This window comes from Cyberlindnera jadinii (genome assembly GCF_001661405.1).
Source record: "Cyberlindnera jadinii NRRL Y-1542 unplaced genomic scaffold CYBJAscaffold_9, whole genome shotgun sequence".
Lineage (NCBI taxonomy): Eukaryota > Fungi > Ascomycota > Saccharomycetes > Phaffomycetales > Wickerhamomycetaceae > Williopsis > Williopsis jadinii.
The window spans coordinates 336,009-349,646 of record NW_017963660.1 but is presented as its reverse complement, the minus strand read 5'-3'; the positions used below and the strand labels follow the sequence as shown (position 1 = coordinate 349,646).

The 13,638-nt window shown below is 49.3% G+C and overlaps 7 protein-coding genes across 7 annotated transcripts; 3 read left to right on the top strand and 4 right to left on the bottom strand.

The window, feature by feature from the left end:
- Positions 1-570: 570 nt before the first annotated feature.
- On the bottom strand, positions 571-2,532 carry CYBJADRAFT_152497 (phospholipase B; the record flags this gene model as incomplete). The annotated part of the gene is made up of 1 exon (XM_020213385.1): positions 571-2,532. One exon carries the CDS (start codon positions 2,530-2,532, stop codon positions 571-573), a length of 1,962 nt encoding a protein of 653 aa, XP_020069879.1.
- Positions 2,533-3,032: 500 nt separating this feature from the next.
- CYBJADRAFT_102045 (lysophospholipase family protein) lies at positions 3,033-5,370 on the bottom strand. The gene has a single exon (XM_020212032.1). It carries the CDS (start codon positions 5,099-5,101, stop codon positions 3,170-3,172), a length of 1,932 nt encoding a protein of 643 aa, XP_020069878.1. The 5' UTR covers positions 5,102-5,370; the 3' UTR covers positions 3,033-3,169.
- Positions 5,371-5,639: 269 nt separating this feature from the next.
- NPR2 (nitrogen permease regulating protein NPR2) lies at positions 5,640-7,386 on the bottom strand (the record flags this gene model as incomplete). The annotated part of the gene is made up of 2 exons (XM_020216508.1): positions 5,640-7,318; positions 7,371-7,386. The coding sequence occupies 2 exons, from the start codon at positions 7,384-7,386 to the stop codon at positions 5,640-5,642; spliced, it is 1,695 nt and encodes a 564-aa protein (XP_020069877.1).
- Positions 7,387-7,575: 189 nt separating this feature from the next.
- ALG7 (UDP-N-acetylglucosamine--dolichyl-phosphate N-acetylglucosaminephosphotransferase) lies at positions 7,576-8,922 on the top strand (the record flags this gene model as incomplete). Its single annotated transcript, XM_020212805.1, has 1 exon — positions 7,576-8,922. One exon carries the CDS (start codon positions 7,576-7,578, stop codon positions 8,920-8,922), a length of 1,347 nt encoding a protein of 448 aa, XP_020069876.1.
- Positions 8,695-9,784, bottom strand: CYBJADRAFT_168362 (HD domain-containing protein). The gene has a single exon (XM_020215341.1). The coding sequence runs from the start codon at positions 9,666-9,668 to the stop codon at positions 8,976-8,978; it is 693 nt and encodes a 230-aa protein (XP_020069875.1). The 5' UTR covers positions 9,669-9,784; the 3' UTR covers positions 8,695-8,975.
- A 1,097-nt stretch (positions 9,785-10,881) lies between these two features.
- OLE1 (stearoyl-CoA 9-desaturase) lies at positions 10,882-12,337 on the top strand. Its single transcript, XM_020215340.1, has one exon. The coding sequence runs from the start codon at positions 10,937-10,939 to the stop codon at positions 12,260-12,262; it is 1,326 nt and encodes a 441-aa protein (XP_020069874.1). The 5' UTR covers positions 10,882-10,936; the 3' UTR covers positions 12,263-12,337.
- A 140-nt stretch (positions 12,338-12,477) lies between these two features.
- Positions 12,478-13,562, top strand: YAH1 (adrenodoxin). The gene has a single exon (XM_020215339.1). The coding sequence runs from the start codon at positions 12,552-12,554 to the stop codon at positions 13,071-13,073; it is 522 nt and encodes a 173-aa protein (XP_020069873.1). The 5' UTR covers positions 12,478-12,551; the 3' UTR covers positions 13,074-13,562.
- Positions 13,563-13,638: the final 76 nt, after the last annotated feature.

The following is a 13,638-nucleotide window of genomic DNA, read 5'->3' as shown; positions in this document are numbered from 1 at the left end:
ATGACACAAACTGTCATAGGGTATATAGCTAGGCTCAGGGGAACAGACAGACTGCCATAATGCTGGGGTTAGCTTCGTTTTGATGGCTTATATTGCCATGTTACATACAATTGATCACACCGTGTGCTTTGTTAGCACGATGAGGATATTTGGCAACTATATTTTGTTAAATATCGCTGTTATATTTCTCATGTTAACTCTTCTGATACAGATTGAATGTACCTTTTTCTAAAATTAAAGTATGAAAGCATCAAAATTATATGAATAATACTGTTTATATCATGTTTAGTACATTATTTCTACCAATAATCATCACAATCTCTATGATTGTTACCCAATTAGGTGTTCTGACTGCAATGCTCTGTCCATCGAGTACACTCCTTGAACGGTGGTGTGTACGGATGTTTCATGACACATTTCTGATGATTAACAGCATAAAGGTGAACTCTCCTATAGCTAAAGAATACTTTAAAGCATGTTTTCTCCATTAGATAAAGACTACATGGAAAGCTGATTATCTAAGTAACTCAGAAAGCTGGTTATTGACTTCTATATAAACTACAGCTACTTTTAGACCAATAAGCCAGCCACCACTGCAACAGCACCGACAAGGATGGACGATGGAGCCCAGGTTTCTGCTCTGTTGAAGTAGACAGAAGAGATCGAAGGTATGGAGAGGTTTGAAACATTAACTCCAGTGGAATTGGCCGTTGCATTAACCACAATTGTTCCGTTCAGCTCGATAAAATCACCTTCATCATTGTATTCCCTCTTCACGAGAGACGGTTGAGACCAGTTAGCAGACCTTGGGAGGACGACTTGAGAGCCCGTGTACTGCTCACCACTCCAACAATACTCTTGGAAGCATTCAGCGCACTCGTCAGTCTGTGGGATACCCTTACGCTCTTGTTCACGATGGATGATGGCACAGGAAACACATTTTGGCCAGTTTGGATCGATCGTCAAGTTGTATCTTGTTGCAGACTCAAACCCGTTGGTGATAACAGCATTTCTCTGCTTGTCACTGTAGGCTATCTGAGCAGTTGAGGTGTTTGACCAGGTACTGTAGGCGATGTTTGGAAGGTAAACGACAAGAGGTGGAACAGTCGCCAAGTCGTCAAGAGAGCTGGCATTGCAACCAAGAAACATAGGCTTAGTGTTGAGCTTATCGTGAAGTATGGTGTCGATTGTTGGAACGTGTGGGAAAGCAGTGCCATTACCTTGAGATCCAAACTGACGCTCATAAGTTGCCTTGAGAGCCTCACCATCCGGGAACTTGTCATCAGTATCGTAAGAGTTGTCAAAGGCAAAGATCACATCAACACCACGTTCAGGCTGCAACAAAGGAGCAAAGGGAACGTTTTGATGATCCAGGCCTCCATCGGATAGATAGAGCCTTTCATCATCAACAATCGACTTCACACCGGCGTTCTTGCTGTTACGGAATGGGTTTGGCTCGACAATCGCAATGTCCCAGTGCTCATCATCAGCAAACTCCAGCACTCCATGCGCCAGGTCATAGAGTGGGCCTGTGAGACCAGTCACATTCAGGTTCAGTAAGCCGGCATTGAACAAAGACGAAGAGATACCAAGAACAAAACCAGCATTGTCGTATCCTTCGATACAGACATCAGACAAAGGACGGCCTTCAGAGACACGGGAGCCGAGATACTTCAGGTCAGTGAAGGAGAACAGAGATGGGTCCCACGACCCCATCTCAAAAGGATTGAACTCGTACACAGTGGAGTCACCGTTGAGCTCCAGAGTGCCTGGTGTTCTCCCAACAGCCACTGAGATTGGCATTGGCATTTCAGCAGATTTGAAAGCATCAAACTCTTGAAGCCCTGAGTAAGTCAGTGCAACTCCACCGTCTTCTTTGGAACCGAAGAATTGATAAGATAACGCTCTCCCCCACAGGTCCGTGATGGAGATATCAAATCCCCTTCTTTGCTTCTCAGCAACGTCGTTGTTGATCTGATGCCAGCGTTCTGCCGAACTGACGACATCCAGGCCACTAGGACTAATGATGGAGTGTTCCAAGTCCCAGAGGTCCCCAGCAGCTAGGATCTCCGGAACAGTGGACCAATTGGTGAGTGCCAGCGAGCCGGTAAGCCAATTACCACCGGACAGACCAACCAAGTATGTGGTGCTTTGAAGAAGACCCCCTAATCCATGCTTGATGGAGCCTTCGACTCTGCTGTCCAATGCTGCAAGTTGTCCTGCACCGCTGAACATGGATCTGTAGCCACCACCGGAGATTGCAACACCAATGTTGATAGATCTGTTCAAAGAGCTGAGGAACTCCTCAGCATTGAAGGAGTCCAGGTCGGCACGGTTGAGAAACTCAAGCAAGGCTTTATCAGTGATGACATGACGTTTCTCTAGCCAGTCCTTTTCAGCTGGAGAGACCTGCGAAGCTGGTCTCACGAAATTGGCATCACTAGGACAGAGCACCTCTGAAGGCTCATAGCCTTTTGGGTTGTATGATAGAGCAACCTCTGCAAGGAGTAGAAGCGTAGCGAGTGGAAACATTGGAGAGAGTGTAGCCTTTGCAGAGAGTCTTCTAAACTCGACCAGGGACTCGATGAAGCCGTTCAATTGGCCTCATATATATATATATATATATGTCCTGCATAGTATCACTTGACAAGGGTTACTTGAGCTACTCCATAACAGAAAGATAAAGAAAACAAACACGTTCCTCAGTCAAGCTCATTCTCAATCAATTGGCATCCCAACATGGAATGGTCGATCGCTGAATGGTGCTATCATACAGCATTTTCCTAAACTGTCATCAACGCTGCGGAAGACCCATGCACAATGCCAGCGGACATGCTTACCCTTGTTTTGCAGATAAGCCAATGACCTCCGAGGAACGTGTCTTAGGGATAGCATTGCTTGTTTATATGGAGCCAGAGTGTCCAAGTAGCCCTTTAAAACTGGCCAAGCAGGTCCGTGCGTTGAGATCTACAATTGTCTCTATTTCGGGTGAGTTCCAAGTGCGTTGATCACCAAACATCAACAGGTGGGTGCGCAAGCCACGTGGATGGCACATTGTACGTTGAAATGCTGTTCATATACTAGTGTTATACCATCAATTCACATAGGACAATATATAGAACAAAGATATAGAGGCTTCAGTAATCATGAGAAAGCAATTGGGAGGAGATCAGAACATGAGCCCAATCATTGGCGCAACTGCAACTGCAATGAATCCGGCACTGTAAGAAGGACCGAACGATACTGCAGCGTTATGGGAGGACGAGGTGCTCTGTGAGGACGCACTTGCGGTTGAAGTCGATCCATCGGCACCAGCAGCCGATATCGAGCTCACTTCATGGTTTGAAGGAGAAGTGTAGTTGAGCGATCTGGCCAAGACCGTCTCATCACCCGTGTACTGCTCACCGTTCCAACAGTACTCCTGGAAACATTCAGCACACTCATCTGACTGTGTGATGTTGTTACGCTCCTGCTCACGGTGAATGATGGCACATGCGACACACTTGTGCCAGTTCTCATCGATTGTCAAGTTGTATCTCGTTGCAGCTTCAAAGCCGTTTTGAATGATGGCATCCCTCTCATCGTTGTCGTAAGACATCTTGAAAGTGGAAGTGTTTGACCAGGTGGTGTAAGCAATGTTTGGAATATACACAACAAGTGGAGGGATAGTACCGAGGTCAGTTAAATTCGATGCATTACAACCGAGGAACAGGGGCTTCTCTGTCAGGTTGTAGGCGATGATGGTGTCCATAGAAGGCACGTATGGGAAAGACGTACCATTACCTTGGGAACCAAACTGACGGTCGTAAGTGGCAGACAGTGAAGTACCATTAGGGAAGTTGTCGTCAGTGTCAGCAGAGTTGTCAAAGGCAAAGATGACATCCACATCACGTTCTGGCTGTAACAATGGGGCGAAGGGGATGTTTTGATAATCCTCACCTCCATCAACCAGGTATAGGTATTCACTCTCAACGATTGTCTGCAATGCCGCATAGCTTGTGTCGAGGAAAGGATTTGGATGGTAGATCGCAACGTCGTCCGAGTCCTCATCCAGGTTTGTTAGGAAGCTGTAGATCAAGTCGTAGACGATACCAGACAAGCTTGTGGTGTTCAACTGCAACAGGAATTGGTTGAACAGCGACGAAGACGTACCAAGGACAAAGCCACCGTTGTCATAACCTTGAACACAGATATCTGACGTTGGCTCACCATTCGAAACGTCAGAGCCCATATACTTCAGCTCAGTGAAGGAGTACAGAGAAGGGTCCCAGGATCCGAGCTCAAACGGGTTGAATTCGAACACCGTGGAGTTCAGGTTGATGATCTTGGTATGTGGTGCTCTTCCCACAGCGACTGAGAATGGGAATGGCATCTCAGCATTGATGAAGGGCTCGAACTGAGCGATGCCTGAGAACGTCAATGACACACCACCGTCATCTTCTTCGCCAAAGAACTGGTATGAAAGAGCTCTACCCCAGATGTCGGTGAGCGAGGTGTTGAACCCAGCATCCTGTTTGTCCTGGATGGCATCACTGATGTCGTCCCAACGCGAAGCTGTCGAGAAGATGTTGATGCCACCTGAGTTGATGATCGAGTGCTCCAGGTCCCAGATGGTATCGCCAGAGATGATCTCCTCAACACTGGTCCAGTTGTTCAAGGCCAGTGTTCCCGTGAGCCAGTTACCACCGGACAGGCCCGCAAGGTAGGTCGACGCCTGTAGCAGCCCACCTAGTCCGTGTGAATCCGCACCTGCTGTTCTGTTATCCAGCGCACTGATCTGACCAGCTCCGTTGAGCATGGCCCTGTAGCCACCTCCTGAGAACGCCAATCCGACGTTGATGGATCTGTTCAGCGACTCCAGGAAGTCTTGAGCATCAAAGTCCTCGAGATCCGCACGGTCCAGGAACTCGGCCAAGTACACGTCCGTGATGGCATGACGCTTCTTCAACCACTCAGTCTCAGACTCTGAGATGCCGGAAGCCGGTCTCACAAAGCTGGCGTCCTCGGGACAGGACACGTTGGCTGGGGCATAGCTACCACTGGGGTTGAAGGCAGCAACGCAATCAGCTATAACCAGCAAAGCATACAATGGCAACAGCATCGTGATTCCTCTTCTCGGCTCTTCTCTGCTCTTAGTACTGGGCCAATTGTTCTGAAGCCACTGATAAAAGAGACCGCAGAGCTATAAACAATGGGAAGAGAACCACTCGGCGGAGCTGGAAGCATGCGAAGGAAGGGAAATGACTGCTAATTAATACTCAGCTTGGAGCCTATACGGTTGCTATAGCCGTACGGGACTTCCCGAGATGTATATGGTGTGTTGCGGTTACCACGGCAACACACTAATGGTGCTTACATAATGCACTCATACACCATCACCACTGGCCGTGTATGGGCTCGATGCTGGTGTGAAACACCGTGCCAGTGTGATGGAATCGGTGTGATGGGTGTAGGCTGGTGTTGTTGTGTGTGTTGTATTACTGTGGGTGGGGGTGGTTACACTATTGTTGTGGAAACGGTTGATGGTCCTCGACCCGGGTATTAACAGGTGGTGCATGGAGATACTGAGGATGGAGCATGGCAGATGGAACGGGCTAAGCCCCATGCTGTCGATGTGGTGAGTGCTCCACGGCCCTCTTTTAACTGTTGACAACGTTGAAGGGCCCCATGGTTCGCAGCAAGGTCTCAACGGACTTCCTGTCGAGGCTCATCTCCGTGCAAATGGCGTCGAAGCTCTTGGAGCTCTCCAGCAGCCGGGACAACTCTGAGATCTGCAACCTCTGCTCGTCCGTCACGTTGGCACTGTTTCGCCGTCTCATCAGGGTGCGAAGCGTTGGCTCCCGTGTGGGTGTTAGCCTATCAGCAAGCGTCCCGAACATGGACGCCTGGTTGGAGTCCTTCAGCAGTAGCGAGTCAACCAACGGATACGACTCCACCCTGTAGATCAGCCCTCTCAGCACGCCAAACGTCAACAGCCTCCGTACATCGATGTATTCCAACTCGTCTCTGTGCTCCTTGAACCAGTTCCGCACGGTTTGTCCCTGGTGCAGAGACCTGTAGAGATAGAACAGTTTGGCCTTTGATGGTAGCACAACTGTCCGCTTCCCACTCCTTAGCGATGCCGTGCTGCTGTTCCTGTTACGGCTCGTGCCACTGATGTTGTCAGTGGATGTCTTTGCACTGGAATTGTTACCCAGAGGGTTATTGCAAGTGTCGAAGGGAATGTCGTCGAACTGTGAAGCAGAAACAACATAGGCCTGACAATCAGTCGCCATGTTGGGGTCCTTTAAGAAAAGGTCAATGTCAGCTGTTGGGGCGTATATATTGGAGAATTGAAAGATGTCTGTTATCGTAATGCACTTGTAATACATCAAATGCTGGATACAGCTTTTGACAACCCAATAGTCTGCATCTGCCAGGAGACTTATCCTCTTTATCGAGTTGATCCCATCTATATATGGCAGTATCTTCAACATTGTGGGATCCCAGTTCACATCAACCATGGTGTTCAGTTGGACCGTCGATATTGGAACGTCCTCAGGGTTCACCCTCGGTGGCGGTGGTAACAAGGGCAAGAGCTTAATATCCACAGAGTTCCCAGAGTCCACAGGAATGAGGCACTCAGAGTAGTTGTTCAGGTCCTGGTAGATCTGCTGAATCAGAGACTCAATCGATTCCAAAGTCATCACGTTCCCGTTCTTGGTGGAAACTCCAATCGGCGTGGAGGAGTTGATGTTGTTATCCAGATCAATGGCCAACTGAGAAAACGAGGCAATGGAAGGCGTAAAGTTCGAGTCAATGGACGACGCCCTCGCAGCAAGCTGGTCGTCCAGCGAGGCACTCTCAGCGATGTTGTCTGGCAGAACAGCGTTGGCCGTGGACGACGACTGGAAGTTCTTGAAGAACACCATATCCTCCTTCTTGGACAGAATGTGGTACTGCTCCTCCAGATTCTTGAACATCCTTCCCAGCCTCCGTATAGCAGACTCAAAGGGGATCGTATTGGCCCCGTAGTTGAAGACAAAGCAGAAGTTGAAGCTGAACGAGTTCCTGGCGTAGTGCGGTGCTGTGATCTGGACAGGGTATCCGACAAGCGAGTACTGGTCCACTTTCAACGTGATCAGCCTGTTACACAGAGGTCCCTTTGGAATGATGTAGTTCTTCACAACATCAAAGTCGAACAACGGCTCCTGTGAGGCCTCGAACTCGGACCCCCATGGCGGAGCCACGATTGAGCCCAGTGGCACCTGGTGGGACACCTTGGTGCCCTCTGTAGGGTGGAAAACAGTGTAGAAAATCGCCTCAATCGGCGCAAACCCTTCACCACAGTTAGCACACAGTCTGTTAAGCACGTAATATGAGCATCTTACCGTCAAAATCAGCCATTGGCGGCTCTCCGTCTTCCTTCCCCTGCCTAGCGATGTTGACGGGACGCTGGGAAGGGCGCCCCCCGAGACGTAGGCTGCCCGCGATTTTGATCACCACTCTCCGCCAGCCTAACTTCCCACCACGGGCAGACATCACGGACAGACCACGGGCACACACACTGGGAAAGCAGCGCGTGCCACGCCAGAGATGCTTCAATTGCTCGTTATATCCATCGCCATCGCGGCGATTGCACTGTCAAGCGGTGCCTTCAACGCGCTGTGGACAGCTTCTGGGTTTGCGCTGATAGGCTACGTCGTCACTGACTCGTTGATCCCCAAGCTGGCACCGTTCTTCACGGCCAAGGGGCTGTTCGGCAAGGACATGTCGAAGGTTGGCAAGCCGGTGATACCGGAGACTATAGGCGCAATCACTGCGACGTCGTACCTGTTCCTGATGTTCTTCTTCATCCCGTTTGCCTTCTACAAGTACCTTGTTGTCGCTACAGTGGGCGGCGGTGAGCGTGGCGCCGGCGAGGTGCCGTCGTTAGGCAGCGACGACCAGCTGGCGCTGTTCCCTCACGACAAGCTGGCAGGGTTCCTGAGTGCGATGCTCTGTCTCGAGAGCATCCTGCTGCTTGGGCTTGCTGATGACTTCTTCGATCTCAGGTGGCGACACAAGTTCTTCCTTCCCGCCATCGCTGCGATCCCACTGTTGGTTGTTTACTACGTGGATTTTGGCGTAACACACGTGTTGATACCGTCATGGTTGCAGCACCATTTCAAGGACCAGACGACGATTGAGCTTGGATGGCTGTACTACGTATACATGGGCTCCGTGGCCATCTTCTGTCCTAATTCCATCAACATCCTTGCCGGAGTCAACGGGCTGGAGACCGGCCAGGCAGTCGTCATCACAGTGCTGCTGCTGTTGAACGACCTGTGCTACTTCGTCTTTGGCTCTCAGCAGACGTGGGAGTCCCATATCTTCTCAGCTTCGTTGCTGATCCCATTCTTGGGCGTGTCGTTGACGCTGTTCAAGTACAACTGGTACCCTGCACGTGTCTTTGTCGGTGATACCTATTGCTACTTTGCTGGAATGGTGTTTGCCGTTGTTGGTATCCAGGGACACTTCTCAAAGACTCTGCTACTGTTCTTTATCCCCCAGATCTTCAACTTCATCTACTCGGTGCCACAGCTGTTCAACCTGGTTCCATGTCCAAGGCATAGACTTCCAAGGTTCAACGAAAAGGATGGACTGATGTATCCATCGCATGCTGTGTTTGAAAAGCAGCTGAATCCCATGGTGGAGAAGGCCATGGTTGTGCTATCCAAGCTGAAGCTGCTGGAGATTGTCCAGAGAGAAGGACGCGTCGTCGAGTCCTCGAATTTTACGCTGATTAACCTGGCACTGGTCTGGTTTGGACCTTTGAGAGAGGACTCACTATGTGCAGTGCTACTTCTTCTACAGTTCACGATTGGGCTGGTTGCGCTGTTGGCAAGACATACCATTGGACCTTGGTTATACGGATACGACAACTTGTTCTTTTCAGCGTGAGGCATTATGGTGGGTATATACCGAGGAAATCATCTTCTCTATCTCTATAGACATCACTGATACTGTTCCCAGAACTGGACTCTCTTCTGCCACAGGGCCTCTGTCCATTGCTTCACCTCGTCGGTCTTTATACTCGATCTTGCGCCCCAGAATTGATCCAGGTTCTTTGTACCTTTGAATTCCCGCTCGTATTCGAAGCTTTGTAGCAGCATTTCAAACTTGTCGATGTCCTTGACGTATCTTGCCTCCAAGGTTCTGATCTCCTCGTAGTCCAGCCAGAACTGTAGGATCTCATCCCCAGTGGACGGGTCATAATTGCCAATGAGCTGGCTGAGGTATTCGATCGTTGCCAGTTCCCTTCTGTGCTTCTCGTTCTTGTCAACAACGTCAAATGGCGTGATATCGCCAACCAAGGACTCGGCAATGTCGTGGATCAGGGCAATTTTGACACATTTATTCGTATCAACCTTGGGATCAGTGATGAGCATCGAACTGATGCCCATTCTGTACATATGGTCCGAGATGGACTCACATTTCTCGATCCCGTGGTCGACCCACCCGGTACGTCTCTGCTTCTTCAGCAGAGACACGATCTGCAGGAATATCAGCACGTAGTTATACCTGTTTGACTGGCCTTGCGACGAGGACGAGCCGGCCTCGGCGATGAGTTCCTTGATCTCAGATGGGATTGCCGACTCCACGGTCCACTGATCAGACCCGTTGGTATTAGCAGAGCAGGTGGTCATGTTCGTATGCGGTGAACTAAGCACTCTTCAGAGGTTCTTATCGGCAGGATACGAGTGAAGCAGAGCTGAGAAGATCAACAAAAGATGGAAGCTTTGTGCTGCCGGAGGACGACTGTGTGAGAATCGACGATGATGTTGAGGTTTTACCCGATTGGGAAAAAAAGAAACAACGAAAAGAAGAAAAAAAGAGTTCTGGAATGATTACATAAGCACAGATTACATAAACATTGATTACATAAGCATACATTACATAAGAAATTACGTAAGCAAGTTTTAGTCTCCCTGCTTTCTCATTGTGTCGTGCGCAGAACAAAACGTCATTTCCGGCCGAGCAGGTCGCAGTTGTTGGGCTTTTTTTGCTTTTTTGGGAAAATTCCACTGGAGTGCGCCGACCACTCCACCTCTCCCTCCGCGCACACACCGTGCTCAACTCGTTTGACACAGCTTTCAGCCAATGGGCAACCCGGACACCTTCGATTCTATGTGTCAATTGCCGTTGGAGCCCTTACATCTTCACACTCCCGGGGGTAAAGATAGCTGATCATCGCACACCGTGTCAATCATCCCATTGGACTCCTCCCTCTCTCACAGCTGATTCACACTCCGTTGTAGTTGCTCCCTCTTCAAAATGGATCCCAGCTCTCACATCCGGACATTGGATGATTGCGTTTTTGACACATTCTCCCTCCGTTGGGTGTCATCAACAATGCCAACCAACCTCTCATGACACTCCGGTGTATCGCTAATCGTACATAGGCCACGGTGCACACCACAGCACTGATCGCAATGACACCACAATCCGGTGCTGGAAGGCCATCAGCCAACAAAAGCATAACCTTAACACCTCTCCTTTCGACTCCCGTTGTGCTCCATCACGTCTCAGCCCACACAGCCCGCAGCCCACTGGGGCCTCGCCAGACCGCTCTGTGCGTGGGCGTAACAATTGCCGCTGCCTAAAAAAATGTTGGGCCCCCAAAAAGAAATCCCATTGGGTCCCACTGCAGTTTTTTTCTTTTTCGCACTGGCCCGTGAGTCGATGCTACATGTGAGTGAGACGGATGGTGTGTGAGTATGGGAATGCGTGGACTTTTTATAAATTTTGAGCCCTTCCTTCTTTTCTTTCCACTCTTTGTTCTTCTACTGTCATTCTACAGGTTGACTATCACACAATGACAGACCTTGAAGCCGTTGATATCCTCCAGGCCAACATCATCGCCGCAGGCACGAACAAGAAGACGAGACGTATTGTCAACGGGCTGGGGTCCCTCATGGGTTCCAAGGAAATCACGGGCACGCATTTCGATGAGGCCAGTGGGGTTGCGGATATCCTGGAGAAGGACCGTCTGGAGAGTGAGAAGTGGACGAAGAAGAAGCACATCTCTGAACAGCCTTGGACTCTCCAGAACTGGCACCAGCACATCAACTGGCTGAACGTTGTGCTTGTTGTTGCGATCCCGATGATTGGTGCATGGATGGCGAGATCAACGCCTCTCAAATGGCAGACCGCCGCGATGTCGGTGTTCTTGTACGCTTGTGCTGGTTGGTCAATCACAGGTGGTTACCATAGACTGTGGTCGCACAAGGCGTATGACGCTCACTGGCCGTTGAGGGTGTTCTTTGCCCTCTTTGGTGCTGCCGCTGTGGAGGGCTCCATCAAATGGTGGGGCCATTCACACAGAATCCATCACAGATACACCGATACCAACAGAGACCCATACGACGCCAGAAAGGGCTTCTGGTACTCGCACATGGGGTGGATGCTTACGAAGCCAAACCCAAAGTACAAAGCTCGTGCGGACATCTCTGATTTGATTGACGACTGGATTGTGAGATTCCAACACAGACACTACCTTGCCATCATGTTCTTTATGTCGTACATCTTCCCAACTCTGGTGTGTGGCTACCTCTTCAACGATTACAAAGGTGGCTTTGTCTATGCCGGTATCCTAAGAGCATGCTTCATCCAACAGGCCACCTTCTGCGTTAACTCGCTTGCACACTGGATCGGAGTCCAACCTTTTGACGATAGAAGAACACCAAGGGACCACGTTTTGACTGCACTGGTCACTATGGGTGAAGGTTACCACAACTTCCACCACGAGTTCCCATCCGACTACAGAAACGCCATCAAGTGGTACCAGTACGACCCAACCAAGGTGCTCATTTACCTCTGCTCGTGCGTCGGGCTGGCGTACAACTTGAAGACCTTCTCACAGAATGCCATCGAGCAAGGGTTGGTCCAACAACAGCAAAAGAAGCTGGATAGAATGAGAGCAAAGTTGAACTGGGGTGCTCCATTGTCTGCGTTGCCTATTTGGGATAAGTCCGAGTTCATTGAGAAGTGTAAGACCGAGACAGGTTTGGTTACCATCAACGGTATCGTTCACGACGTTTCAGGCTACATCTCTGAACATCCAGGTGGTGAGCCTCTGTTGCTGGCCTCCGTGGGTAAGGATGCCACCAAGGCATTCAACGGTGGTGTCTATCTCCATTCCAACGCTGCCCACAACCTGTTGGCCACCATGAGAGTCGCCGTGATAAGGGACTCATTTGCGCAGAAGAGAGCCGAAAATGAGTTGAAGAAGCAAAACTAGGCAAAACAACAAGTAATAACAAATCCAGAAAATTAGTTTATACACTTGGAATTTTATGAAATGGGTATACGATCATTGTGAAGAGTGTTGTAGTTTTCTCATTATGGAAAAGCGTTGCTTTGACGGCGGTGAATTTTTTTTTTCTATCTCCGTTGAACGGGAACGGGGAATTTTTTTTTCCAACTTTCTTTTCTTTCGCAATGAGCTTTTGAAGAGAGTTTCCTCCCAGCTCTCATTCGTTTCCTCCTGGAAGACAGCTAACATCAGCATATCATACTATACCGTTACGATGTTCAGATCTGTTGTGAGCTCCCTCAGACCTTCTGTGAGCACTGTGCTACGCAAAGAGTTATACACACGAGGTGGGGTCGTTGGATGGCCAATGTCCAATCAGACGCTGCTGATTAGAAAGATCCATGGTTCGTCACCAAGATACCACGGACACATCCATAAGCCCAAGCCAGGGGAGGAATTACACATCACTTTCATAACGAAGGAGGGAGAGCAGCTGAGCTATGAGGTGTGCGAAGGTGACACGATCTTGGACATTGCGCAGCACTACAACTTGGATATGGAGGGAGCCTGCGGCGGTTCGTGTGCATGCTCTACATGCCACGTTATAGTTGATCCGGAGTTTTACGACGAGATACCTGAGCCTGATGACGATGAGAACGATATGCTTGATTTGGCGTTTGGACTCACCGAGACCTCGAGACTGGGGTGCTGCATCAAGATGACGAAGGAGATCGATGGGATTAGAATTGCATTGCCGGCAATGACCCGTAATGTGAGCTCATCGGACTTCTCCTGAGCTTTAGAAGGAGAACTACACAGGTTTATTCGTTTTGTCTTTTCTACTCCATTGATTTTTCCCATTCTACTCCATTGATTCATCCCATTCTACACCATCGACGCTTGCCACACGACCGATTTGCCCTGCTGTCTCACGGAAAAGTATTACACAGAGTTCATTGATTGGTTGTATACATTGAATCTGTTTTTCCTTCTCTGTTCCGGAAAGCTTTCATTGGACGCTGTCTGTACATACGGTGTTTTGAGTCATGATGACTCACTTCCATCTATTCTTTTCCCTCCTCTTCACACGTTTTGAATCATCGGGAGTCATGTGGACCAGTAGAACTAGGGAAACGAAGAAAACTAAAGAAACCAGCATTTTATTATGAGCCTCAGGTTATACTGTTTGCATCCAATTGGCCAGTGGAATCTGAACCCATGTATGTACATAGTGATATAATTATAAGAAGCGTGGAATACACAGCTACACTGATTTGCTTTGGCCTTGAGTGTTCTGTCGTAAACTTGAATGAAGAGAGGCTCGCCAGCTATGTAAAGCAACTTATCTCGGAGTTATAAGG